Genomic DNA, 24,411 nt, shown 5'->3' with positions numbered 1-24,411 from the left:
ATCCTATGACTTCCATACTCTATTTTTCCTTGTGAGTGGGGATGCAAGAACAGTGACTTCCAGAGAGTGTGGGGAGCGCCCACAGTTCAGTGGCAGAACAAATGTTGCTCATAAGGAATGCCTCAGGCTGAACCCTCACCATCTCTTAGGCCATAAAGTCAGGAAAGGCCAGGGACAGCTACCACCCATCTTGGATGAAACAGAAGAACAAACTTTGTATGTTTATATATCCATCTACAGAAGCTGGGCTACCACATGGGCGTGGATGCTGCTACTTGGTCACTCGATCTTGCACAAGGATTACTATTCCTCCACACCTCTCATTTTGCCCCCATTCCAGTCCCTTTTACAGCACTCAATTGTTTTACCCTCATAAAATTATATGTCTGTCCCTTATGTATGTCACTGTTTGCACAATTATTATTTTCTTTTGGACGTTAATACTACAATCTTAGTGTCCTCAGTACTAATCTTTACACAGTTCTCTGGGGCCACAGTGTTTCAAGACACACTGTGATCCAATGAGAGCAAGCACACCATGTCTTGTAGTGCAGCAAAGGGCAAGAATCATTGTTTTTAATGATTTTCCACTTTTTCACCCTTTTTCTTTGCAAAAACATTACATTGGGGTTGCAGCGTTTCCTTTTCTTTTCTAAGCCTAAAGAATATTTTTGCCCATTCCTTTCCCAACAAAAAGCATATATTAATCCCCAAGTATCTAAGCAAGTAGACGGCAATTTCACTGCTAACTGTAGCTGAATAAAACTTGGGACAAATGCAAATGTGCTGGGTTGTCCTAGAGAAATTCCCTCCCTCTCCCCGCAAAACGGAAGATTCATGTAGTTCCATTCCTAACAAATCCCTCCTAGCCAGTATTTTGTCTACCGCAGAAACTCAGGATGTTGTTTTTTGGGTGGGGGGGAGGCAAGGAAAACAGACATTCAGAAGGGCAGGGTTGTGGCAATTACTGAGCATTACCTGCAGTGATGCCTACGTTTGGCTAGCCAGAACTCACAGTCACAGTTAAAGCAGTGTGAGGCCATGTGGTCTGGAACCCAGCGCGTGACCTGCAGAAAAATCAGTGTTAGGTCATTGTCTCTAGGCATATTTGGAAGATATGGTTAGAGTTTGTGTTCTAAGCACTTGGGACTTTTCATAAAGGTGTCCGATAATCAGGAAATATTTCAGTGGGGAGCTGAATAACAATGAAAGGTTGTGAAAGGCTAACGTTTCATCTAGGAAAAGTCTTCAATCCCTGATAGCACATCAGAGAACGATTTGTTCCTCGGGACAAGGAGGGAGGAGGCGCATCATACTGCTAATAGGATCCTGCATGATCCCATTCTGGCTGCTCAGAGGCTGGCAGGCAACTGAATGCACCAGTGAGCATTGTTCTTCTGAGAAGAGTGTGACAGCATGAGATGCTCTTTATTTGGCTTAACGGGAGGTGGATGGGGCAACAAGAGAAAAAAGCAGTGGAAGGCGGTGCTTGTCCTGCATCACACACCACCACCATTTGTGGTAGCACAGCCCACTGAGAAGCCACAGCAGCTCCTTGTGTTAAGCCAACCACCAAGGCAGCAACATACCTCCGTTTCCCTTTTATCAACTGGCTCCCAGCTGGCTTCGGATAGGCACTCTTCACTGTGATCAGAGTAGAAATCCTCATTTTCACTGCCATCCGATTCCTTGAGGCAAGTCTGCAAGGAGGGCCATGACAGTCGTTGGTTTGCCTTTATGTCCCCAGATGTATTCCTACCTCTCTCCTGAGTCTCAGACTCCCCAAGGAGAACCAGGAAGAGTAACCTCCTTGGAATCACTTAAAACTGCCTTTTACTGCGTCAGGTATTTTGCCCACCTACGCCCAGTACTGCCAAGCTTGACTGGCAGCAGCTCGCAGGGTGTCAGGGCCTCCCCATCATCTGCTCTTTGATTCCTTTCATGCCAGGGAGCAAAGGCAGGACGCTTACCTGCAGCCGTCGTTCTTCAAGTGGTCATCAGCGCATTCCAGCATTGTGGGTGCTGCGCCTGCACAGTGCCTGTTGCCGGGAAGATTTACTAGCATTCACGGTTTTGGTGGGAACACTGCGCCCTCCCCCGCCATAGTATAAATGGCCGGAGTGCCCGCCCTTTCCCCGGTCAGCTGAAGGCCGTCCGTTCGCCACCGAGTGGAGCCGGCTGGTATCGAATCCGGCACATAAGGGGAAAAGAATATATATACATACGTATATATAGTATAGGTAGAGGTATAGAATACCCAGTCACCGACACCGAGTGGGGCCAGTGGGCGGGTTGTGTGAATGCACGGATGACCACTTGAAGAAGAACAGCTACAGGTACGCAACCTGCCTTTCTTCACCGTGGTCTCTGTGCATCACACATTACGGGTGATTAACAAGCTGGTGGGACGGTGTCGTCACTGGAGAACTGTGGAGAGGACAGCGTGGCCGAAGGAGCAGTCCTGTCCGGCCTTGACGTCCAAGCAGTAGTGCTTCGTGAAAGTGGGCGAGTGGACCATGTGGCTGCGTTGCAGATACCCGGCAAAGGGATGCCTGCACAGAGGGCAGACGAAGCAGCGACAGCTCTTGTGGAGTGTCCTTTTGGAGTAATGGGTAAGTCCAATTCTGAAAGGCAGTAAGCCAGTTCAATCGTCTCGATGATCCATTTCGAAAGTCTTTGAGTACTGACAGGAGCTCCCTTGTTGTGTTCTGAGTTTGGTTTTCCTAAATGACTCAGTTTGGGATCGAGAGAAGGCTAAACATCGCTGGACGTCCAGGCTATGTAGAGAGCGACAGAGCGGTGTCGACAGAGTAGGGAAACAGGCCAGTAGCGCAATGTCCTGATTAAGGTGAAAAGGAGTAGCAACTTTGGGCAGGAAGGCTGGATCGGTGTGCAAGACTACTTTCTCCTTGTGGAAGTTTAGGTATGGAGGGTGAACACGGAGGGCACACAGTACATTGGCTCTTCTGGCTGAAGTAATCACTACTAAAAAAGCTGTTTTCCAAGAGAGAAGGCGGAGATTCGTTGCAGTTAGTGGTTCAAATGGTGCCTTTGTGAGAGCCTGTAGGACGACAGAGAGGCTCCATGTCGGGACTACTGATCGGGTCGGTGGTTAAAGGTTTCGTAGTCCATGAAGGAATTGACGTACAAGGTAATGCGAGAATGCAGAGGAACCTCCAATGCGAGATAGCTGCAATGTACACTTTTAATGGAGGACAGTTTAAGACTCCCACGGTGTAACGAGAGTAGAAATTGTAGGATGTTCTCGATGGTAGCAGATTGAGGTAGAAATTGGTTAGCAGCAGCAGAAGAGGTGAAATGCTTCCATTTGGCATTATAAGCACGTTGTGTGGTTGGTTGTAGCGCCATCCCGAGGCTATATAGCAAGGGGACGAAATAAATAAGTAAGTAAGTAAGAATAAACTGAAGAATAAACTGTATATCAGGATGAAAGCTGGTCAGGTCCGAGGAAGACGTTGGTACCAATGTTGATACCGAAGGAAATATTAGTCTGGAAAACTCTTGACGATGTAGATAGAGCTGTACAAGAAGGAGGCATTGATCCTGAAGAAGGTGCATATATCGAATCTGAAGAAACTGTCGGTATCGATGCAGGAGAAACGGTCAATGAACGAGCCAGGCAGTGAGGTTTAGAGAATGTAGGTCGGGATGTTGTACGGCACCGTGTTCCTGAGTGAGAAGATGAGAAACTTGAGGTAGGTGAAGAAATTTATGTGATGGCTGGGAGAAGAGTGGGGAACCACAACTGACGGGGCAACCAAGGATGATGAGAATTCCATGAGCGTGGTTTTGTCGGATTTTGGCTATGCTCCTTTTTATTAGTGGTACTGGTGGGAATACGTAGAAGAATTTGTTCTCCCAAAAAACCATGAGTACAGCCCCGATCAAATCTGGGCTGATTCCCTCTCGGGAGCAGTATTTCCTGCAGACGGAGTTGTCATGAGTTGCAAACAAGTCTATGTCTGGTGTTCCCCAGAGTTGAACCAGATGTAGACAAATTTGTCGATCTAGCTCCCACTTGTGCGTTGTCAACATGTGTCTGCTAAGGGAGTCAGCTTCCTCGTTGTCGGTGCCTGTGAGATGGACTGCTAGAGGAGTAATCCTGTGGGCAATGCACCAGTTCCCCATGTGAAGGGCAAGGTGTGCCAACAGTACTGACTTCGGACCGCCCTGTTTATTTATGTAGAAAACGGTCACAACGTTGTCCGATGCTATCTGGACCGTGTGTTCTTGAAGGATGGTCTGGAAGGAACATAGTGCTTTGAAGACCGCCAGTAATTCCAGGTAGTTGATATGCCTGGTGGTCTCATGTCCATGCCAGGTGCTTTGGGTCCGAAGAGACGCACAGTGGGCACCGCATCCATTCAGGGAAGCGTCGGTATGAAGAGTCACGGTCAGTTCCAGTGCATGGAATGGGACTCCGCAGGAGACATTGGTATCGATAGTCCACTAGGACAAGGTCTGAAGGACCGAGTGTGGAGGTTGTAGTAGCTGGTTTGGTCGATCGCAGTCTGAGTGGAAATTGCAATTGAACCAGAGCTGCAAAGGTCTCATTCACGGTCTCACATTCGGCACCACTGAAACTGTGGACGTCAAATGACCAAGCACTTGTTCGATCGAGTGTGCAGGGATAGTCTGTTGGGCAGTGATCCCTTGGATGAAAGAAAGCAGTCTTCCCTGTCGGTCCCAAGGGAGGAAGGCTCGTGTGCATAGAGAATCCAGGCGTGCTCCGATGAAGTTGATGACCTGAGAAGGAACGAGGCAGGATTTTTCAGTATTAACAGAGTCCAAGATGATCTAGCAGGGAACAGGTAGTATTGATGGAGGCGAAACGGTCATCCCCAGAGATGGGCACAAATGGGAGCCATGCACTTGGTGAAGACTCTTGGGGTGGTAGCGAATCTGAAGGGGAGCACGTTATATTCAAAGGCATCAGTACCGACAGTGAACTAAAGGAGGTGCCTGTGAGTAGGATGGATGCTGATGTGAAAGCAGGCATCTTTCAAGTCCAGGGATGCGAACCAATCCTCTCTCCTGAGCAACGGGAATATATTTTGGAGTGTGGTCATTCTGATTTTTTTTTTTGTTTTAATATATTTATTGACCCTACATAAGTCTAGAATGGGGTGTAGTCCACCATCTCGTTTCAGTATTGTAAAGTATCTGGAGTAGAAACTGTGCAGCCACTCGGAGTGATGAAGTTTACAAATTGCTCCCTTACAAAGCAGTTTGGTGACTTCTTCCAGGAGGGCTGGAGGGGCTGCTGTACACCGGATTGTGCTGGAAGGCAGCACGGTCTCAAACTTGATTTTATATCCGTGCTCTGCAATGGTAAGAACTCACCTGTCAGATGTGATGGACTCCCAGATGGAGAGTCGGCTTTGCAGCCAGTCCCCAAAAGGGAGAGGGGAAGGTGGACTGGAGGAATGAGGAATGGTTCATACGTCCCATCAGCCTCTGGTCAGCACCTGGGTTGTTGGTATCGAGGTGCATTTTACCTTTGTCTCTGGCCATACTGTTGATGTCCCGTAGGGTATGGTTGATGGTAGGGCTGGTACCGGTATTGGGATCTGTTCCACGGCCACTTACGTCTCTGCTGGGAAGGATTTTCCATGTGACGTGTGGTCAGATGAGCTTTCTGGAAGTTCTCAGGCTTGTTATTCGTCTTCGCATTAAACAATAGGAGTCATCAAATGGCATGTTCTTAACATGTAGTTGAGTCTCCTGTGACAGATTACTGGATCTCAGCCAGGCATGGAGACGAAGTGCAACGGCACCAACAAGAGCCCTGGAGTCACAATCGACATGATGTCTCACCATGTTCAGCTGTTGTCTGGAAAGCTGCATTGCCTCCCGAATGAATAAGCGGGTCAGTTCCCTTTGCTGGTCCGGGAGGAATGTAGCGAGGGACTTGATCTTCTGCCACAGAAAGAACTGACAATGGGCCATGGTGGCCTCATAAATTCAAGACCAAGTGCCATTGCGGCGTAGATGCAGCGAGACATCATGTCAATTTTTCTGCCCTCCTTGTCAGCCAGAGTTGAATGTCCCTTAGTTTATCTCTCTTGGGAGGACTCGAACACTATCGAATTCAGCTGAGGGTGTTTGAGGAGCAGGATGTCTTGCTCTCAAACCTTATACATCACCTCTAGACGCCTGGAGGTGGGATGTGGGTGGTTCAGGACCTGCCAAGTATCAGTCATTGCCTGTCGAAGAGTAGTAATAAAAGGCAGAGTGATGGGCGATGAATCCTCTTAATGAACGATGTCATAAATGTTGTCTTGATTGGCTTCTATTCGCTGTTGGATATCTATCTCTAGTGAGAGATAGCGAGAGTAGCTCAGAGAAGGTCGCCCGGAGATCCAGGACCTTGGGTAGAGGTAACAGCGTCAGGAGATGTGGAGGCTTGTTGAAAATCCTCCAAATGTGAATCCAGTATGTAAGGCGAACTGGACGAGGACCTGTCAGGAGACGGTGGACGGGTGAGCGCTGCAGCAGAAGTTGACAGGGTGTCCCTTGACACCAAGTGAGGGGTGGAATGATGGGGATGCATTTGTGGCCATGGGTAGTAGCCATCCATACAGGGAACAGTAATCGCATGGATAAGGCCGATCGAAGCAAAGGCTGTGGTGAGGAAGGGGGGGTGGTAAGAGGGACGACGGGCACTGAGGTGCCCTCAGAGATCGCTCCAGAGATGATTGGGCTGCAGGCACAGGAGTGGGTGATCTTGCAGGTGCACGTTCTGGTCCCTCTGGTCTGGGGAGGAGATTCACAGATCTCTCCATCCGAGATCGAAGCTCTTGCCAAAAGATTGGGACTGGAGTGCGGCGAGGTTGTAATCTGCGGAGTTGACAATGGAGATGTCACCAGCATAACTGACTGGAGGCTTGGAGTTCTGGCCAGGACCGAGATCGGTGCAGCAGTTGGCTCAGAGCAAGGTACCTTGTCATGCTTTTTGTGCTGGCGCTCAAATTTGTCGGGTTTGTCCTTAGGATGCTTAGGCTTTGATGACTCGTTAGACCCAACATGCTTCCTCTCCTCCTTATGTTTACGGGGAGGAGAATTAGAGAAGCGCTTTCCATCCTTGCTGACAAGATCCCCTTCAGATGGGCAGATTTTGAGTGAGGGCAGATTTCAGCGGTCCCGAAGCCACGGAAGAGCTTGCCTTGGCCGAGACCTACTTCATGGCAACCAGTCCTTGGTCCCATAACATTTTTCGCAGCCTATTCTCACGATTTTTGTGAGCCTGCCTGGTGAACGAGTGGCAGCGGCTGCATTTATTGGTTCTGCGCCCTTCCTCCAAGGCAGAGAAGACACGGATCATGAGGATCAGTGGGAGACATTTTGGCTCCACACAGAGAGCACTTACGGAATGCCGCCTGCTGTGCCATCAAGGAAGAGAGAAGAAACAGCAAATAGAGATAGTTTATGGAAGAGGAGGACGATAGAGGGTTCATTTCATTTCATTTTTTGGAAGGGGTAAGGGGAGCGGGGGGAAAGAACAAGAAATAAGGGTATGGGCTCAGTAAGAGGCAAACTGGGATAAAGGCTGTAAGTTGCAAAGTGGAAATTAAGGGGAAAAGATAAGTTCAAGATTTAAAAGATTATGACTGAGAAGTACAAGCAAAGAGAAAAAAGCCTGAGGTACGGCGAACGGCAGTCACAAGCAGACTGGAGAAAGGGTGGGCACGTCGACCATTTATACTACAGGGCGGGGGCGGAGTTCCCACCAAAAACCGTTAAAGCTATTAAATCTTCCCGGCGACAGGCGCTGCACAGGTGCAGCACCCATAATGTGTGACACATGGAGACCAAGATGAAGAAAGTAGGTACCTTCTGCAGGCCAAGCAGTTGCGCCCCAGCTAGGCTAGGCTCCCTCTCCACCCACAGAACAGGAGGGTGATGGGGCTTCTGGAATGTCCCTGCTGGAAAACAGAAACGGAAAAGGAGCAGAGCCCCAGGCCCATGGGGATGCGATCGGACAGCCCCCGTGCCTTGTCTGCGGCGCAGGGACCTCCCTGGGTACTACTGATGGAAACAAAAGCTTCCGCCATGCTCCCTTCTGGACGGCACAGACCAGCTCTGAGGCAGCGGTGTCTGTGTGGGCGGCTGCTGCATGCAGAGTGGGTGGCCTTTCAGTCTCTTAATCCTTCAGCTCCAGGCAGGTCTTCCCTGGGGGAAGCTTGCTGCCTTCTCTCACCTGGTGCCCTCCAGATGTGTTGCACTGCCGCTCCTTCTGGAATCGGCAGCTCAGCACATCTGCAGGGCGCCCGTCTGGGAAACGCCAAGCTGGAGGACCCCTGGCAGGGCCCCGTGGCTGCCACTTACAAAGTCGTCTTCGTAGTCCACCTGTGGCTCAGCGGGAGGGGCGTAGCAATGACGGGCGTCGAGCCTCAGCTGCAGCTCCCGCACCTGCCTGCGCAACTGCTCGACCTCCTGCTTGTAGGTGGCTTCAATCTGCCGCAGCCTGTGCTGGATGACGTCTGTGGGGAAGGGGAGCCCGTCGTCGTCTAGGTACAGAGGAGGCACTGGCGAAGGGCTGCTTGGGGGCACAAGCCTGGAGCCGAGGGTCTGCTTCAAATGGCAGGGGGGGCGCAGCCGGCTGGGCTTCCCAGCAAGGCTGGCGCAGCGAGTGCCAGGGTTGCTAGAGCAGCTGGGAGTCTTCACCGCTTCCTTCAGAGGCCACTGGCCACTGAGGCACAGTCCTGCAGCCCACAAGTGCCGGCTGCTCCACCGCTTGTTGCAACAGCCGTAGGAGAGCAGCCGCTGGGGACCCACGTCACTCCCAGGAAGCGAAGCCCCCAGCCCCTGGAAACTGTCCCAGTTTGTTCCTAGAAGAGAGAACTCACTCATCTGGCTTTGAGAAATTCCCTTTCGCCACCACTCTGGCGGCGCCTTCCCTGCCCGGCTGGCTTCCTCCTCTCCACACCTGATGCTGCCTTTTCGGCCATCCACCTCTTCACCTCGGCACCCTGCAGGGTCCTGCTTCGGGGCACCGGGAGCAGATGGGTTCCAACTGGGGGCAACCGCTGGCGGCTGGAGGAGGGTCTCTGGGTGGCACGGTTCTACAAGGTCCCAGACGCCACTGGATTCTGGACCAACCTCTTTCACAAAACTGCAGGGAGGTTTTTCAAATGGCTCTTCTGTTTGTGTCGAATCCCTGGAGGGCTTCTTTTGCCCAGAAGCATCTGCAGCTGGGCAGGAGTCTTCCGCTGCTCCTGGATTTGCTTTGCTTAGCACTCCGGACTCAGGAGATGGGCCACTGAATTGCTGAGACAGGCTGCGGCCTTGGAGTGCCTGTGGCTGATCAGCCCCGTGACCGTCAGAGCTGCCACCGCCGCCCCCGTCAACTTGCAGGGGGTGGTGTTCTTGCTGCTGCCGCCACTCCCACCCCGGCGGTGGCTCCTCTGCTGTGCTGTCTTTGCCCAGCACCGACTCCTCAGCACTGGGGTGCCTGGGTTCCAAGCCCACCCGGACATCCTGGCAGTGGTTGTTCAGATTTGGATCACTCGATGTGCGAATCAGCAGGCTGCCAGGATCACAAGCCGAGAGAAGGTCATCCATGGATCTTGTCTTTGGTAACCTGCAGCCACCAAAGATTGTTTAGGCATCAGAAAAAGAACACATGCCCTTTAGACACCTTGACAGGTTCTGAGACAGGAAATGTCTGTCTGCCCCCCTCTCTCTGCCACTCTGGCCAGTTCTACGCATCACAGTAAGCCATACTGTGCCGCTTCTACTGCGCATGGTTTTTTGCATGGATGTGCCTGAGGGACAATCAGACGCATCATAGTAGCCACTGTCCAGTCTGCCATTTTCATCCTCTCAGTCCTCCAGGTGATATGCCAGGTGGCATCACGGGGAGGAATGAAGTTCCTCACTTTGACAGCCACTGCTGCAAGCAGAACTCAGCTTGCTGCAGCTGCCAAGCATCTCCACTGCACCAACAGTTCAGGCCTTGGAGTGAAGCAGAGAGCGCGAGGAGCTGGCCAGGCACCCTCCCCTCCTGCTCCAGAGGGGACTGCTTGAGCAGGACAAGGTGCCTGATACATGCTCAGACAAAGGTGTACAGGTGAAGTCTGGTGGGTGGCACTGTGGAGAGGAGCAGCGCCACTGAAATAGTGTAAGAGGGTTTGGATGATATGACACGCCAGGAAAGTTAAAAAACCCCCACTGTTGCTTAGTGTTGTGAGAACCTGGTCTTTCTCTCTCCTTTCTGTTAGTTAACAGGACTAACAAATTCTAGTACTTTTTCCTAGACACAAATGCTCAGCCCTTTGCAATCAGGGTGGAACAGGAAAGCATTTTTTACTTCGTCTCGGTACCAGGCATGTAGAGGAGATTGCAGAAGTAATCACATAAAACAGATTACAGTGGGCCCTCCAATTCACATGGACTAAGGGTGCAGGACTCCCACAAAAGTGGAAAAACCCAAACCTCAACTCTTGATATTGTGACCATATGCACCCCCGGTCCCCACCCGTGCGTGTGTGCATGCGCCTGTGTGTGTTTGTGTCCACTGGTATAGCTGCAGCAATGGCTTCACAAATTTCCCTTTCTTTTTTCTTGATATACAGTATATACCAGCATATAAGATGACCCCCAATTTTTGCTTTGCTATTTTTGGTTTGAAAGATCATCTTATCTGTCAATATATGGGGTAATAATGTGTGGAGCAAGTGACCAGGACGTACGTTTTAGAAAAATCCCCATATATTTCCTAATCTATGTGCATTGTTATTTCCTGCTTCTTGTTGTTGTTAGTTGCGAAGTCGTGTCCGACCCATCGCGACCCCATGGACAACACTCCTCCAGGCCTTCCTGCCCTCCACCATCGCCCGGAGTCCACTCAAGCTCACACCAACTGCCTCAGTGACCCCATCCAGCCACCTCATCCTCTGCCGTCCCCTTTTCCTTCTTCTGCCATCTATTGTTCCCAGCATCAGGCTCTTCTCCAGGGAGTCCTTCCTTCTCATTAGGTGGCCAAAGTATTTGAGCTTCATCTTCAGCATCTGGCCTTCCAAAGAGCAGTCAGGGCTGATCTCCTCTAGGACTGACCGGTCTGATCGCCTTGCGGTCCAAGGGACTCGCAGGCGTCTCCTCCAGCACCGCAATTCAAAGGCCTCAATTCTTCGGCGCTCAGCCTTCTTTATGCTCCAGCTTTCACAGCCATGCATTGCAACTGGGGTTATTTCCTGCAGTAGGCTGCAAAACTCTCAAAAATCCCATTTGAATATTGATGGCAAACTCACAAATCATCAAATCTGTGAAAGTTAGACCCGTGAACGTCAAGGTTCACCTGTGTATCAGGAAGCACGTGAAGAAGAGACATCCAGTCCATATGACGCACTTGACATTTCAAAAGGTACCTTATGAAGCCCTTTCCCCAAAGCTATTTTTATGCAAACATGCAAGTAATCCTTGCATAAGTGGAGGCATGCTTTCCGGACCTGTTGGATTAAAGTGTCAGACTGTCCCCTCAGTAAATGGTGAAATTTACATTTGACTCTTCCCAGGTTCATAGAATGGGGGAATAGACAGAAAACAGAAATGGATCAATAATGGAAGCAAAAGCATGACTGGACCCAACCCACCCAAAGCTACTCTTGCACAAGTGCCAATATAATCCATAGAGGCCGGGTATGACCATGGAGAAGTCTAGGGGCGCCCCGTGGACACAGGCCCTGATGAAACAAAGAAAGCAGGTGTCTTTAGCAATTCTAGCCCTGCACAATTCCCCACCTGTCAAGAGATGTGCTGCCAAACTCCTGGCTTTGCAATCCAGAAGGCAAGTACAGGTGCATGCCCTCTTCTCCCAGAGGGCATGGGGACGATGCTGGCAGATACACAGCTGTCCAGAGGTGCAGCGCCCGCACGTGGCACACTGGATGAAGCACCTGCCCAGGAAAATGACAGAGAGTCAGGAACAGGCAGAAAGCCTTTCACTTCTCCTCCTCCAGGCCTGGAGCATGCAGGACTCCCGCTCACCTGCTCGTTCCCTGGCACATAGAGCAGATTGTGGAAATTCTTGTTGCCAGCTCTCAGCAGGGACCAGACCGAGCAAGTGCGCTTGGCAATGTTGTGTGTCTCCCGCTCACAGGGGCTGTTACCGAGGAAGGTCCCGTAAAGGCAGGAGTAGGTGTGTTGCACCAACTTCACCTACAGCAGAAAGGAAAACACATTAAGGACTGTGGGTCAACTTTAACAGGAGCTCTGTCTGAGCAGAATCAGTCTTATATTTCTGGTTTTAAAATACAGTATTTGCTATGATAACCTCTAAAATAAGTAAATACATAAAGAGAAATTGATGCTTATGGTAAGTCCAGAAGTTTCCTGAATGTGAAAATCCATAGGCCTTTTGAATTCACACTTTCAGTGTTCAGGATGACTGCTGTCCACATTAATTATTGGACAGGTCACCTGTTTACTACCAAGAGGAAGCCAAAACATGTTGCATGAAGAGAGAGAGAAACTGTAATACACGGAGAGATCCAATTTTGCACTGCACTTACAAAATTCTTAGAAGAGAGCTAAATGCTCTGTAACACATCTGTAACCCACCTATTTGGCACATTCACATGTAAGGCTAACTCGGCTTATTCTAATTTACCATGATCAAGCCCCTTAGCTCCTGCTTCACCAAACAAAACTAATCAGGAGATGTCAAGCTATCACAACATCCAAACACAGGAATTTGTTTTGCTGCTCCCAAACAGGCATGAATTCATAAGTCTTTCACAAGTGGCTCAGCTGGGAACTTCCAAGGAGTTTGACTTCACGCAAAGTGGGACTGAATGCACCTCTGTTTGTGCAGAGAAAAGTAAAACAGGCCAGGCAACTGTGGCCCATCATTTTTTTGCAGATGTTCCCATTATCCACAAGGACAAATCTGCTTTTTTCAGATGATTTTGTGTGAGCCGAAAGGAATACATATGCATTTATTTATCAGATTTTTATCCCACCTTTTTCTTTTTTTAAAGAACTCAAAGCAGCTTGCATCAATCTCCTCCTCATTCTCTGTGAGGTAAGCTGGACTGGGAATCTGTGCCTGGCCCAAAGCCCCCAGTGGGCTCCATGGCTAAGCAAGGGCCACAGCCCAGATCACCTGAGTTCCATGCTCCGAACCACTACACCACGCTGGCTCTCTAGACAGACAAATAACACACTGCAAGGTTGATCTGCACAACCAGCAGAGGCCCACTGAAGCACCAGCGGCAAGGAGAATAAAAGTGAAAAGTGGTACCACACTAGTCCTGATTTATTCTGTGAATGAAGCTGCCATGTGTTGCCCATGCTCTCCGATTGGAAAGGGAGGCTTGTGGTAAATGCTTATCAAACTTGGGTTTGCCCAGATGCATCTCTGCTGGAGGTTTGCTCTCACCAAGAAAGCTTCGTTGAATTCAAAAAGGCAAGGGAACTGCTTCTGCAGCTGGTGGACGGAATCAAGCCACTGCAGAAACACGGGGCACTGCTCAGTCTGATCCTCAGCTTTCTCCTGATGTCCACAGCGGTCCCCAAACTTATGGCCAAAGTCCAACCAGTCAGATTCAACCAGCACCTGGAAACCCTGGTGAGAAAGGAAAGTGCAAACCATCAGCACTTCTTGGGTCAGCCTTGCTGCTATGTGTACGCTTGGAACTCCTCAAAACGCACCCTTTCTGCAAGACCTCTGGCTGCTTCCTGCAGACACTTTTAATGTGCTTTGGGCCCTGCCTCAGCCATGGAATTTTACAGGGAGGCCTAAATAACAAGGTCAAAGAACCTTCATTCTTTGCTTGCCCACTGCCATTGTTTCCATTTTAATTCCAAAGTCTTCCTTTTTTCTTACTGGGGAGCATCCATTAAGGAAGAAAAGAGTGAAACCTTCCCATCTCAGTGCGACGTACTCTAACTGGAAGCACCCTTCACTTAGCTCCTGAAGTATGCCTTCCTAGCTGTAACCAAGCTTAAGTTCAGACAAATGCCTTTCCTTGCTTTTATGTCTCACTATCATCACTACTCTCTCCCAACATTTACGAGTATCTTCCCCCCATTTTAAACCTAACACTATTTGTGGGACTGGACCCTGCCTATTTTTACAGGACTACACTTCAACCATGGGCAGAGGCAGCCAGGGCTTGCTTCCTCCCTCCCTCTTTCTGTCACAGCCTTTTTCGCCTACTCTTTCCTTGTTCCTCTTCAATCCCACTTAGAAGGCTGACAGGATAGGAACAGATCACTCTTGCCAGAAGTTTGCTCGGGCTTTTGAAATCAGACTACAGCCCCATCAACGTGGGCCTAGGACTGCAGGCTGCCCACCCCGCCCCAGTTCCAATGTGCCATGCACACTGAATAAAAACTACAGTTTGTTCGATCAAGCCCTTCTCTTCCACTAAGTGAACTGTCAAAATAAATAGGACCTGCATGTTCATTTCACAGGATGGTACAGGCTTGTTTTAAGGTACTGAAGAGGCCTCAAGGTGAAAGCTTGCTGTCTCCTATTACATTTTCTTAGCTCAACCACAAAAAGAGGAAGCAGGGAAAAACATGAAGACAGTTTTTGCTCAGTCTTATTTTGGGCACTTCTGCAAAGGAACGAAAGCAAACAAAATTCCCCACTCAACCACTCAGGTCCAATCATTTGAACTTTTAAATGTTTCTTCGATACAATTTTATGTTATTTGACTCCAAAGTTTATTGCCATGTTTTAGCTACCGTTGTAAACCGCCCAGAGAGCTTCAGCTACGGAGCGATGCAGAAATGAAACGAGAGACAGAGAGATGCTGTTCTTTCACACAAGGGTTGCTACACCGGCGAGGCTTTGTACCTCCATTGTCCTGTAGTAGGGGTCCAGAAGGATCTTGGCCAGGGCGACGATCTGCGGGGTCCGGTCCCAGCCGTCGGAGCAGTGAACCAGCACGGGGCGCCCTTCCCGGCCAACGGCGGTGGAGACCAGCACAGCTGCCTTCAGCATGATGGAGAGGTGCTGCAGCCACTTGGTGCTCTCCAGAGCAGACAGCCAGCTGAAGGCACACAGGAAAGGGGAGGGGTTATCCTTACCGGACTGCTCCACGGCGTCCGCTGAGCGAGCCACGGTCTTTCAGAACTCCCATTATCCCCTCGTGCTGCGGGCACAGGCCAACATGGCCATGAGCCACTCACTCTTTTTGGAGTTGGAAACCCAACTCCTGCTAGAAAGAAAACAGTACAGAGCAGCCTTTCTCAGGCTGTGCCTGTCAGGGCTGTTGGGCAACCTCCATTATCCCCAGCCAGCATACAGCCTGACCCTGGCTAATCTTGAAAGCTTAGCAGGGTCAGGCCTGCTTGAAATCTGGATGGATTACTTATATGTTGTGGGCCACCCGAAGAGCTTCAGCTATGGGTGGAACAGAAATCTAATTATTGTTGTTAATAACAACAACAATCACATAAGGTTCCTACTGAAATCTACACTATATTCACAGGTAATGAAGTTTTTATATACAGAAATACAACTCGTCTACCATGGAGACATTCTCACTGGATTTATCTCACTTCGTCTTCTTTACTTGGATGTCCTTGAGATGCATTGAGCAGCAAATTCCATCTTTCACAGCCAGCATGGCCACTGAACGCATCTGGAGGGCAACAGGTTGGAGAAGTCTGATGCAGGCTGAGGTGGGAGGCCCTCAACTGCATTTCTTCCCTTGCTGCTGGGTTCCAGGGCTATGTGGGAGGAAGAAAACCTCTAACCTTGTCCACCTTTCCCCTGTACCAAACTTTCAGAAGCACATTTGGTCACGATGCAGGAAAGGGCCTTCTTGATGATTCCTCCCCTGCTGAGGGAGGCCAAGTTTGCTCCTTATCTTTTATTCTACTGCTGGCAGGCAAAACCTCCTTTGTTCAAAAAGGTTTTAGGCTCACGGGGTGCCTTTCTCATCACATTTTTTTTGGTAATGCTCATGTTTTATTGCATTTTACTGAATTGCTGCAATTCATTTTAATTGCTTCTATAAGCTGCCCTCAGAGTCATTTTTTGGGCAGACAGCTGGACCGCAAGTAAAATAATAAATTTTTATCCTGCCGAAAGTCTTACAAGAAAACAGAGGGGATGTCAGCGCTAGAGAGGAAGGCCCTCCCTTCAACAGAACAGGTCCTGATCCCAAGCCAGCTCCTCACTTCCTTTGAAATGGAGCAGTAGGAAGAAGCAGGATGCAGCCAGTCCAGTCATTCTCAGGGGCCCCCAGGAGTGAACCTCCCAAACTTGACTGAAGTTCCGCTAGCCTGTAACTAACCTGGAATGCAGACTAGGACTTACTTGCTGGGGTCAGGCATCTGGCTGCAAACTGCCCGCAAGTACTGAAAGCTGTTCCGGATGGAATGGATGTTGGCCATGCCCATGAACACGACTTCACAGTTTGAGTAATACTCTGGAACAAACCCAAGAGGAGACTGGTCAGCAGAGGGTCAGCGGGCACGTGCTCCCAGAGGAATCTGTCCAGTATTGTGCGGGTGTGCCTTGCTGCCTGTGTTGGTGGAAACCACCTAGTAACGCGGAGCAAGATGGCCTGCAGTGCCTGGCAGGGCTGGGGATAAATGCATGTCCAGATTCGTTAGGCCATTCATTCACTTTTTCTCTGGAAAGGCAGCCGTGCAGTTTTTGTAATCCAGCATCTCAGTTTGATTAAACTATTCCTCCCATGGCACAGGACCCTTTCCTCCCACAAACCCTTCCTGACAAGCTGACAACAAAAACAAAAACAAAGAGCTACGTCCAACAATTTCTTCGGAAAACCCCCAGACAGACCGAAGAGTTCAGCCGCAATGCCAGTGCGCAAAGAATGCTGCAGTACCTTCGCACTCGCAGCCTCCTCCTTTGGCCCTGTTGGCAACTGCTGCAGTGTAAGAGCGGGCATCCAGGATGAGCAGCTTCTGAGGCGTTGCAGACCTCTCCACACTTGAGCACGCTGTCAGGGAAGAATCTGCGAAGGAGACAGCCGGGGTTTTCCCACCTCTGGAGCAGGTGCTGGTATTGCACTGGGCATGGCAGGATTCAGAGGAAGAGCTGAACCAAAAGCTACACTGGGCAAACAGGGCAGGGTCCTGATTAGAGGCCATCAACTAATGGCACGCAGGGAAAGGGGCAACTATCAGCACTGCCAGCAGGCTCTCAACAACTGGATGCAACAAGGATCTCTTTGCTGTCCCAGCTGCACTGGACCGCCTGGACCAGCCGGACCAGCAAGGTGCCCTCTGACATCCTGGACCTCTGCTCCTCTCAACCGCTGCCATTTGCCCTGCTGCTTGGGCCCACCCAGCCCAGCACTGGCAACCCGAGCTGCCAGCAACGGCCCCTCAGGTTTTCGGGCGAGACCTATTCCCAGATCTACCTGGAGATGCTGCTGGGATAAATTCAGGGATCTTCTGTGCACACAGAATGTGCTCTTGCATACTGAGCAATGCCTTCCACCCTGGACTCGCGTGGGACTGATGAAAATTGCCCTTGAAAACAACTGGAAGACAACAGGGTGAGGCCGTAATTCCAGATAGGGCTGCAGCATGGTCTTGAACCAAGGCACTAAAATTTATTTATTTATTTATTTATTTTCCGATTTATAGCCTGCCTTTTTCCGACAAAGGGCTCAAGGCAGCTTACATCGTTCTCCTCCTCCATCTTATCCCCACAACAACAACCCTGTGAGGTAGGAAGGGCTGAGAGTCTGTGACTGGCCCAAAGCCACCCAGTTGGCTCCATGGCAGAGCGGGGACTCGAACCCGGATGGCCCGAGTCCCAGTCCCACGCTCTTAACCACTGCACCACACTGGCTCTCTAAAATGACTGCATTCATTGTAGGAATGATATCCAAAAATACCCTTTGCCATCTTGGATGGCAATTCTTGGATGCACTAGTCAAGCAACAGGTAATGCGGCATCTAAAAGTTTCGACCTTGCAATCCAGGATTCAAGAAAAAGCAGCTCAAGCAGCAAGAATGGCAGCAACTGATCCCAGGAGCAAAGGACCAAGAGGGCACATGTGGCTGTGCTTCACGGGCACATCGGGGCTACAGTGTCCCATACGTGCCAATTCTATGAATTAGCAAAACTGGAGGCAGCACTAATGGCCACACACTGGCTATAAGCCACTTTTGATTAGAGAATCAGAGGTTGGCTTATAACCTCCTCCTTGTACTCGATTCTCACACAACGGTTCCTATTTCAGTCAGGCTGGGGAAAAAGTAAGATTCACCATCTCTTGTGTTTTGCAGTCCTGCTCTCTCAGTGACTCACTTGGCTGAGCAAAGGTGCCCAGCCCAATGCCATTCCGAGATCTTCCTTCCCTTCCCAAGAGCTTCTAGCTGTATTTCCCCAAGAAATGTGTGGCACCTGTGGACTGATGTGCAGAGGTCTGATGGCTGGATGTCCCCATGTGCGCCAGGAGACTAGTCTGGGGAGGTTACGGGGCTACAGCCTCCTGCAGATGCTTCCAGACACCACCAGTGAGATCAGGGAAGGGAAGTGGGGGCGGGCACACCTTACTTACCAAATCCTGCATCACAGGCCTCGTTCCCGTCACTGAGCCCAGAATGAGGGGTCCCCCCGGCCAGCCTTTGTCCAGGGTTCAAGGCACAGGCTTTGGCTATGGAGGTTACCAGGTACTCGTCATCTGCATTGCGCCAGCCCCACCAGCTGATCTCGGGCTGGCTGCATCGTGCAATCACGGCCCCATTGCGTTGGTGTCTGCAAGAGAAGTCCCAGAATCCCAGAGCCCTGGTTCCAGAAGCCACAGCGGCTGAATCATCTTGTTCTCCTCATGGAAAAGCCGGACTACTCTACTTGAGGTACTGGATTAGCAGCAGGAGCCCAGCACGTCTGGAGGTGCCATGTGCTGGGGAAAGCCACTATGCGGATGCCAATTCGGGGGACAAGCCCTACCATCCACCAGACACAGACCGCGAATGAAAAGAAGCTCTTTTGACTGGGGGAGGGTGGGGGGGGGGCAGCAGTTCTGTGTTTCCCAGGCTCCAAGTAGAAACACAGAAACATAGAACATAGAAGCAGAGCGAGTCACAAGGGGCCTCCCGGGCCATCTAGTCTGACCCCCAGCTCCAATCGGCTCCGCTCATGACATGCCCACCATGTGCATGTCCAGCCTATCTCTGAACACCCTCCCCGATGGGGCCTCAGCCACCTCCCGTGGAAGCCCATTCCACACCTCGGGGTCCCGACTGTCAGGAAGTGCTTCCTGGCATCCAAATGGAACCTGGGTTCCCTGAGCTTTGCTCCGTTGGGGCATGTCCTGCCTTCCTCTGCAGGGGAGAACAGATCTCTACCCATTTCCAGCTTGCTTTGTATTTTCTTTACAAAGAAAATATATTTTCAGTAAATTTTCTTTACCAAAGATAGAGAGGCCAGCTATCTGTAACTATAGTTCTTTCATAGAATCATAGAACATAGGTACTAAGGTCAGTATTGAGAGCACAGATATACGAAAATAGTTAGTCTTGACACTGAAGAAGGGATGGCCAATGGGTTGTGTGAATGCGCAGCTGACAACCCAAAAGAACTACAATTACAGGCAAGCAACCCGCTTTTCTTCTTCATGGTCACTGTGCATCACACACAGGGGCCATTGGCAAGCTCTGGAGGTAGGTCGGTGTCGCCACTGCAGAACAGAGGAGCGCACTGATGGCCTGAAACTCCATTTTCCCTTTCCATCCTCAGCAGATGGGGCTGCTGATGTACAACAAGGATGAAGACTAACGAACAAAGCCTCAACCCAGGCAAGACTGGAGCTGGTTGCTGCACACTGAGGTCAAGACACTGGGCCATGCAAAGGACCAAGCCGGCAAAGTGACTCATATCCTCCGAGGGTGAAGCTGCATCCTTAGTACTGATGGCATTTTTGGGCAAGGGCTGTCGAAAAATACGACAACGAATCTGATTAGAAACTGTCAGCAGCAGAGTTTGGTAACTCAGGTCCTGCTGTCTGCACTGGCCTTGGGACCAAAATCTGTCGCAAGGCATATGGGTGAGGCAGGGCTGCAGAGCCCACAGAAAGTCTGTCCAACATAAATGGGGGCGGGCAATGTCTTGTTGACCCCTGTCCTGAGAATGCAAAGGAACTGAAGGGTGCCCAGAAAAATGCCCATGCAGAGTGATGAGCAGGAGCAGCCGGCTGCTGCATTCAATGCTGTTCTGGCTACAGAAATCAATTAATTAAATAAAGTCTCTGAGGCGAATGGTTCCGAGTCCTGCACCAAGCATTCTGTGCTTCTATTAAAATTTGCCTTTTGACTTAAAATTTGCCTTGCCTGACAGGCTATCCTCCAGATGTATGCGGCTGCAACTTCCATGAACTGGCACTGCTGGCTGGGAATGATAGGAATTGCAGTACAACACACACGGAGGGTGCCATGTTAGAGAAGGCAGTTCATTATCAGGCGGAGAGGTGGGATGCGCACCTGTATACAACCACTGGAACCCTCTTCCAAGACCGAAAAGAAGCCACGTTCTCCAGCTCTTTGTCAGTGATCCAGACAGGAACCAAAAGTTTCTGTGGGTAGCTGGTACACAACCTGGGATGGACAAGATGTGGGGAGGTGATCAGAGCCAGGCCGCGGGACCAGAGTAAAGGAAACTGAGCTCAAACCTTCTTAACTTGCTAGGTCATGCATGTGAGGGACCACAGAGAAGCCCTGATGAAATTTTCCAGAATGGACTATTCAGCTGCAAATAAAGGGGCAAGGGGGCAATAGCCGATTACAATCACAAAGAAGGGGCAGGTGATCTTCACTAATCACAAGATAACTGTAAGCTAGTAAGAAGATGTGGTCATAAATTAATAGCAAATGCAGGTCTGTTTTTATGCATGGGCCTGGATCTCTATTGACTGTGGTGCACCAAAGAAGACAGTCAAATGCCTCCAGATCAGTCTAAACATCCCAGCTGCTTCAGTTCAAATCTGATCCTGAACTCCAGGGTAGGGGACAAAGTTTAGCCTCCCCCACAATGATGATCCAGGAGATGCTCCCTTATTTCCTCCTATTAGAGAGAAGAATAACTACTCTCCAGGTCTCATCCTTTCCCTGTTGTTTCCACAACTGATTTGCCTCTTGCCAAAACACTCATTAATAAAATCAAATTGATAGCACTGATGTAGCAAAGGCCATAATTCTGCTCTTCCTTTTAAATCTAGCCAGTACTGAAATATACTGGGGCCCTGACCACACACAGTGCTAGAATCAAGCATTTTGAAAATTTTCTCCCATAAAAACATGCACAGAGCCAGCATGACAGATATTTTACTACTGTAGATTAATGCCATGGGGTTGCATTGCTGGCCTTGCCTGGCCTGGCCTGGCACTAACAGATGCTGGCCAGGTGCCTCCAGAGATGGAAGGTGCAGTGCCGGGGATGATCTTTTTTCTTCTCCCAGAATGATCGAGCAAACGGATGACTCACTTGTATTTCTTGTTGATGTCAGAAACCCTCCATACGTTCTGCAGGTCGAAGCCCATCCGGGCCAGCTCCATCTCAAACCGGTATTTCACATGGTCTCCTGCCAAAGAGTTACCTACAGTGAGCATGCAGAGCCAACAAATCCAGCCCATCCTTCGACTAGGACAGCAAGGAAGGGGTTAGCAAAGGGCAGCCCAACAAGTCAGGGGTTCAGGCCCTCTTCCCGCGAGGCCCACATGCCTTCAGAGGAGCTCTGGGGCTGAGCCACCGTGGTAAGCTAGGCTCACGGCAAAGGAGGGGGAAGGAGCCGAAGTACAAAAAACACCACAGCACGTTTTACCTTAAAGCTCTTACTGACAGTAATCAAGCCTGCAAAGAGGCATTTCAGCCTCTGCTGAACTGCCCACCAGCCCCATTTTAGAATGAGGAGAGAACTGCAGACTACGTAGGACACCACCAACAGTGGCAGGGTGGCCGAGGAAAGGAGGCACATATGCGAGAAGCCATGTCAGGGCTGCTTGAGGGTTTCCTGTAACCCCTTGGTTTCTAGAGGCTGGAGTACGAGACCAGGGACTCACCTGGGCGGCAGAGGTGAGCGTGCTGATCCTCTTCGTCAGCGCAAACCCCCAGGCACCAGGCATGGTACGCGAATGCAAACAAGTCCTCTGGCTTGGTGGGGCGAGCGATGGCACGGCTCAGCCTTTTCAGCCAGTCCTGGCATTGCTTGAAAGTAGAGAAATGGCACCTGCAGGGCAGAGATACAGACATGCATACCCTGCAATGCCCAGAAAAGCAAGACTGGAAAAGGACGAACCCTAGAGTGGAAAGGGAGGCAGCAAGAATCAAGACACCAGGGACGCACATTGTTTGAAACGAGCTTAAATGGCTTGCAAAAGAACTGTTAACAGGAAGAAAACCAGCAAGAAAAGAGTGACAAATCCTTGGAAGAAACTGAAACCATGACAGAAACAGAACCTTTGTGTATGCAGCACAGGGTCTTCTCTAACCCGTGGCTATCCAGGGAGTGATGGCAGCTGTGCCAAACACAACTGGAGAGCACCAGACTGGGGGAAGCTGTTGTACAGAGATAATCTACCGGTACATAACAGATGATGAGGGGGCAAAAAACATGGGGGGTGCCTTCATGGTCATGCTTGTGAGCTTGCCTCAGGCTGCCTGCAGTTGGAGGAAAGTTGCAGAACTAAGCATTTTATATAAGGCTACTCATAAAGAGCATTTTCTTTCCTGCCACATAATCTCTGGATGGGACAGCACTGTAGCAAAATGGCACAAATACACAACAGCAAATTACACTTTCCTTCATTTTCACCTCATTTGCCTGCTCTAAAGAATCCTGTGGCAAGTATAGCTTAGAAAAGTGAAAGGGGAGGGTCACGGTGTTGCCCAAAGAGGCAGCAACCAATTGTGAATAGGGAATAGCAAATACATGACAAATGCCCCATATATTCAAGCCCTAGCTTACTCTAGCTCTTCTTTGTGGAGGAAAAGTACTGGGCCACAGACTCTACTGCCAGTGCCAGGGTTCGGCAACCCAACAGCCTCTGGGCACTCTGGACAGCAGCTCCTCTCAGCATGGTCCACAGTCAGGGCTGATGAAGGTTACATTCCCAGGCACCTGGAGGGCACCAGGTTGCTAACCCCAAGTAAGTGGGCTGGGCTGCACTGAGACAGGTGCTACTGAGAAGCAGAGGGTAACCATTAGTGGGGAAACGTCGGGATGGTGCCCAGTGACAAATGGGGTCCCCCAGGGCTCTGTCCTGGGGCCGATCCTGTTTAATCTTTTCATCAATGACATGGGAGAAGGGATGAACAGTCTGCTGATCAAATTCACAGACGATACTAAAACTGGAGCAGTGGCCACAACTGAGGAGCAGGTACTCCAGATCCAGAAGGATCTGGACAGACTATGGAAGTGGGCAGGAGACAACAGGATGGCATTCAACGTGGATAAGTGCAAGGTCTTGCACTTGGGGCACAGGAATGGGTGTCATAAGTGCAGGTTAGGGGACAAGTGGCTGGAGAGCAGCACTTGTGAAAGGGACCTCGGGGTGCTGGTCGGCTGCAGGCTGAACATGAGCCAGCAGTGTGATGCGGTGGCCAAGAGGGCGAGCGCCACCCTTGGTTGCACAGCCAGAAGTGTGGCTTCTAGATCAAGAGAGGTATTACTACCACTCTACACGACTCTGGTGCGCCTGCAACTGGAGTATTGTGCTCAGTTTTGGGCCCCTCATCACCGGAAGGATATAGCCAAGTTGGAGTCAGTGCAGCGTAGGGCCACAAGGTGGGTGGCCGGTTTGCAGGGGAAGCCGTATGAGGCGAGACTGAGGGAACTGGGTCTCTTCAGCCTGGAGAAGAGGAGACTCAGAGGGGATCTGTTGGCAACATACAGGTATGTGAGCGGGTGTCACACAAAGGTAGGTAGAGACCTGTTCTCCCCTGCAGAGAAGGGTAGGACGCGTTCCAACAGAGTGAAGCTCAGGAAACCCAGGTTGCATTTAGACGCCAGGAAGCACTTCCTGACAGTTAGGACCCCGAGGGTATGGAAAAGGGCTTCCACGGGAGGTGGTTGAGGTCCCATCGGTGAGGGTGTTCAAGGATAGGCCAGACATGCACATGGTGGGCATGTTGTGAGTGGAGCTGGCTGGAGCTGGTGGTTAGACTAGATGGCCCGGGAGACCCCTTCGGACTCGCTCTGTTTCTTTGTTTCTATTTACCTGACTATCTTGGAATCTTTGCAGACAATATGCAGCTGAAACATGTCTCGGCTCTCCACACTTTCCATCATTCTCAAAGGCACCTGAAAAAAGAAGCAGGGCATGTGTTAACAGGTGGGCCGACACTCGACCTGATGCCTGGCCTGCCCCACTTCAAGTGTTACGAACACCAAACCTGAAAAGGGTGCATGAAAACAGGTTCACAAGTGGAAGATGTGGGCAAAAGCTCAGTTTGAA

At 50.3% G+C, this 24,411-nt stretch overlaps 1 protein-coding gene across 4 annotated transcripts in view; it reads right to left on the bottom strand.

Annotated features, from left to right (window-relative positions):
• MTMR4 (myotubularin related protein 4) overlaps positions 1-24,411 on the bottom strand; it is a 61,325-nt gene that overhangs the window by 3,504 nt on the left and 33,410 nt on the right. For all 4 annotated transcript variants that reach the window (XM_044456080.1, XM_044456081.1, XM_044456083.1 and 1 more), the window contains 14 exons: positions 24,175-24,257; positions 22,018-22,184; positions 21,443-21,539; positions 20,443-20,556; positions 18,522-18,718; positions 16,833-16,961; positions 16,298-16,409; positions 14,828-15,023; positions 13,403-13,588; positions 12,010-12,180; positions 11,764-11,918; positions 8,350-9,604; positions 1,590-1,700; positions 979-1,067 (listed from right to left, as the gene is read on the bottom strand). In XM_044456080.1, coding sequence (XP_044312015.1) covers positions 979-1,067; positions 1,590-1,700; positions 8,350-9,604; positions 11,764-11,918; positions 12,010-12,180; positions 13,403-13,588; positions 14,828-15,023; positions 16,298-16,409; positions 16,833-16,961; positions 18,522-18,718; positions 20,443-20,556; positions 21,443-21,539; positions 22,018-22,184; positions 24,175-24,257 — 3,062 coding nt within the window. The remainder of the gene's footprint in view (positions 1-978; positions 1,068-1,589; positions 1,701-8,349; positions 9,605-11,763; positions 11,919-12,009; positions 12,181-13,402; positions 13,589-14,827; positions 15,024-16,297; positions 16,410-16,832; positions 16,962-18,521; positions 18,719-20,442; positions 20,557-21,442; positions 21,540-22,017; positions 22,185-24,174; positions 24,258-24,411) is intronic.

Source organism: Varanus komodoensis, unplaced genomic scaffold, assembly GCF_004798865.1.
Source record: "Varanus komodoensis strain SLA01 unplaced genomic scaffold, ASM479886v1 scaffold81, whole genome shotgun sequence".
Classification (NCBI taxonomy): domain Eukaryota; kingdom Metazoa; phylum Chordata; class Lepidosauria; order Squamata; family Varanidae; genus Varanus; species Varanus komodoensis.
This window is presented reverse-complemented; position numbering and strand designations above follow the sequence as displayed.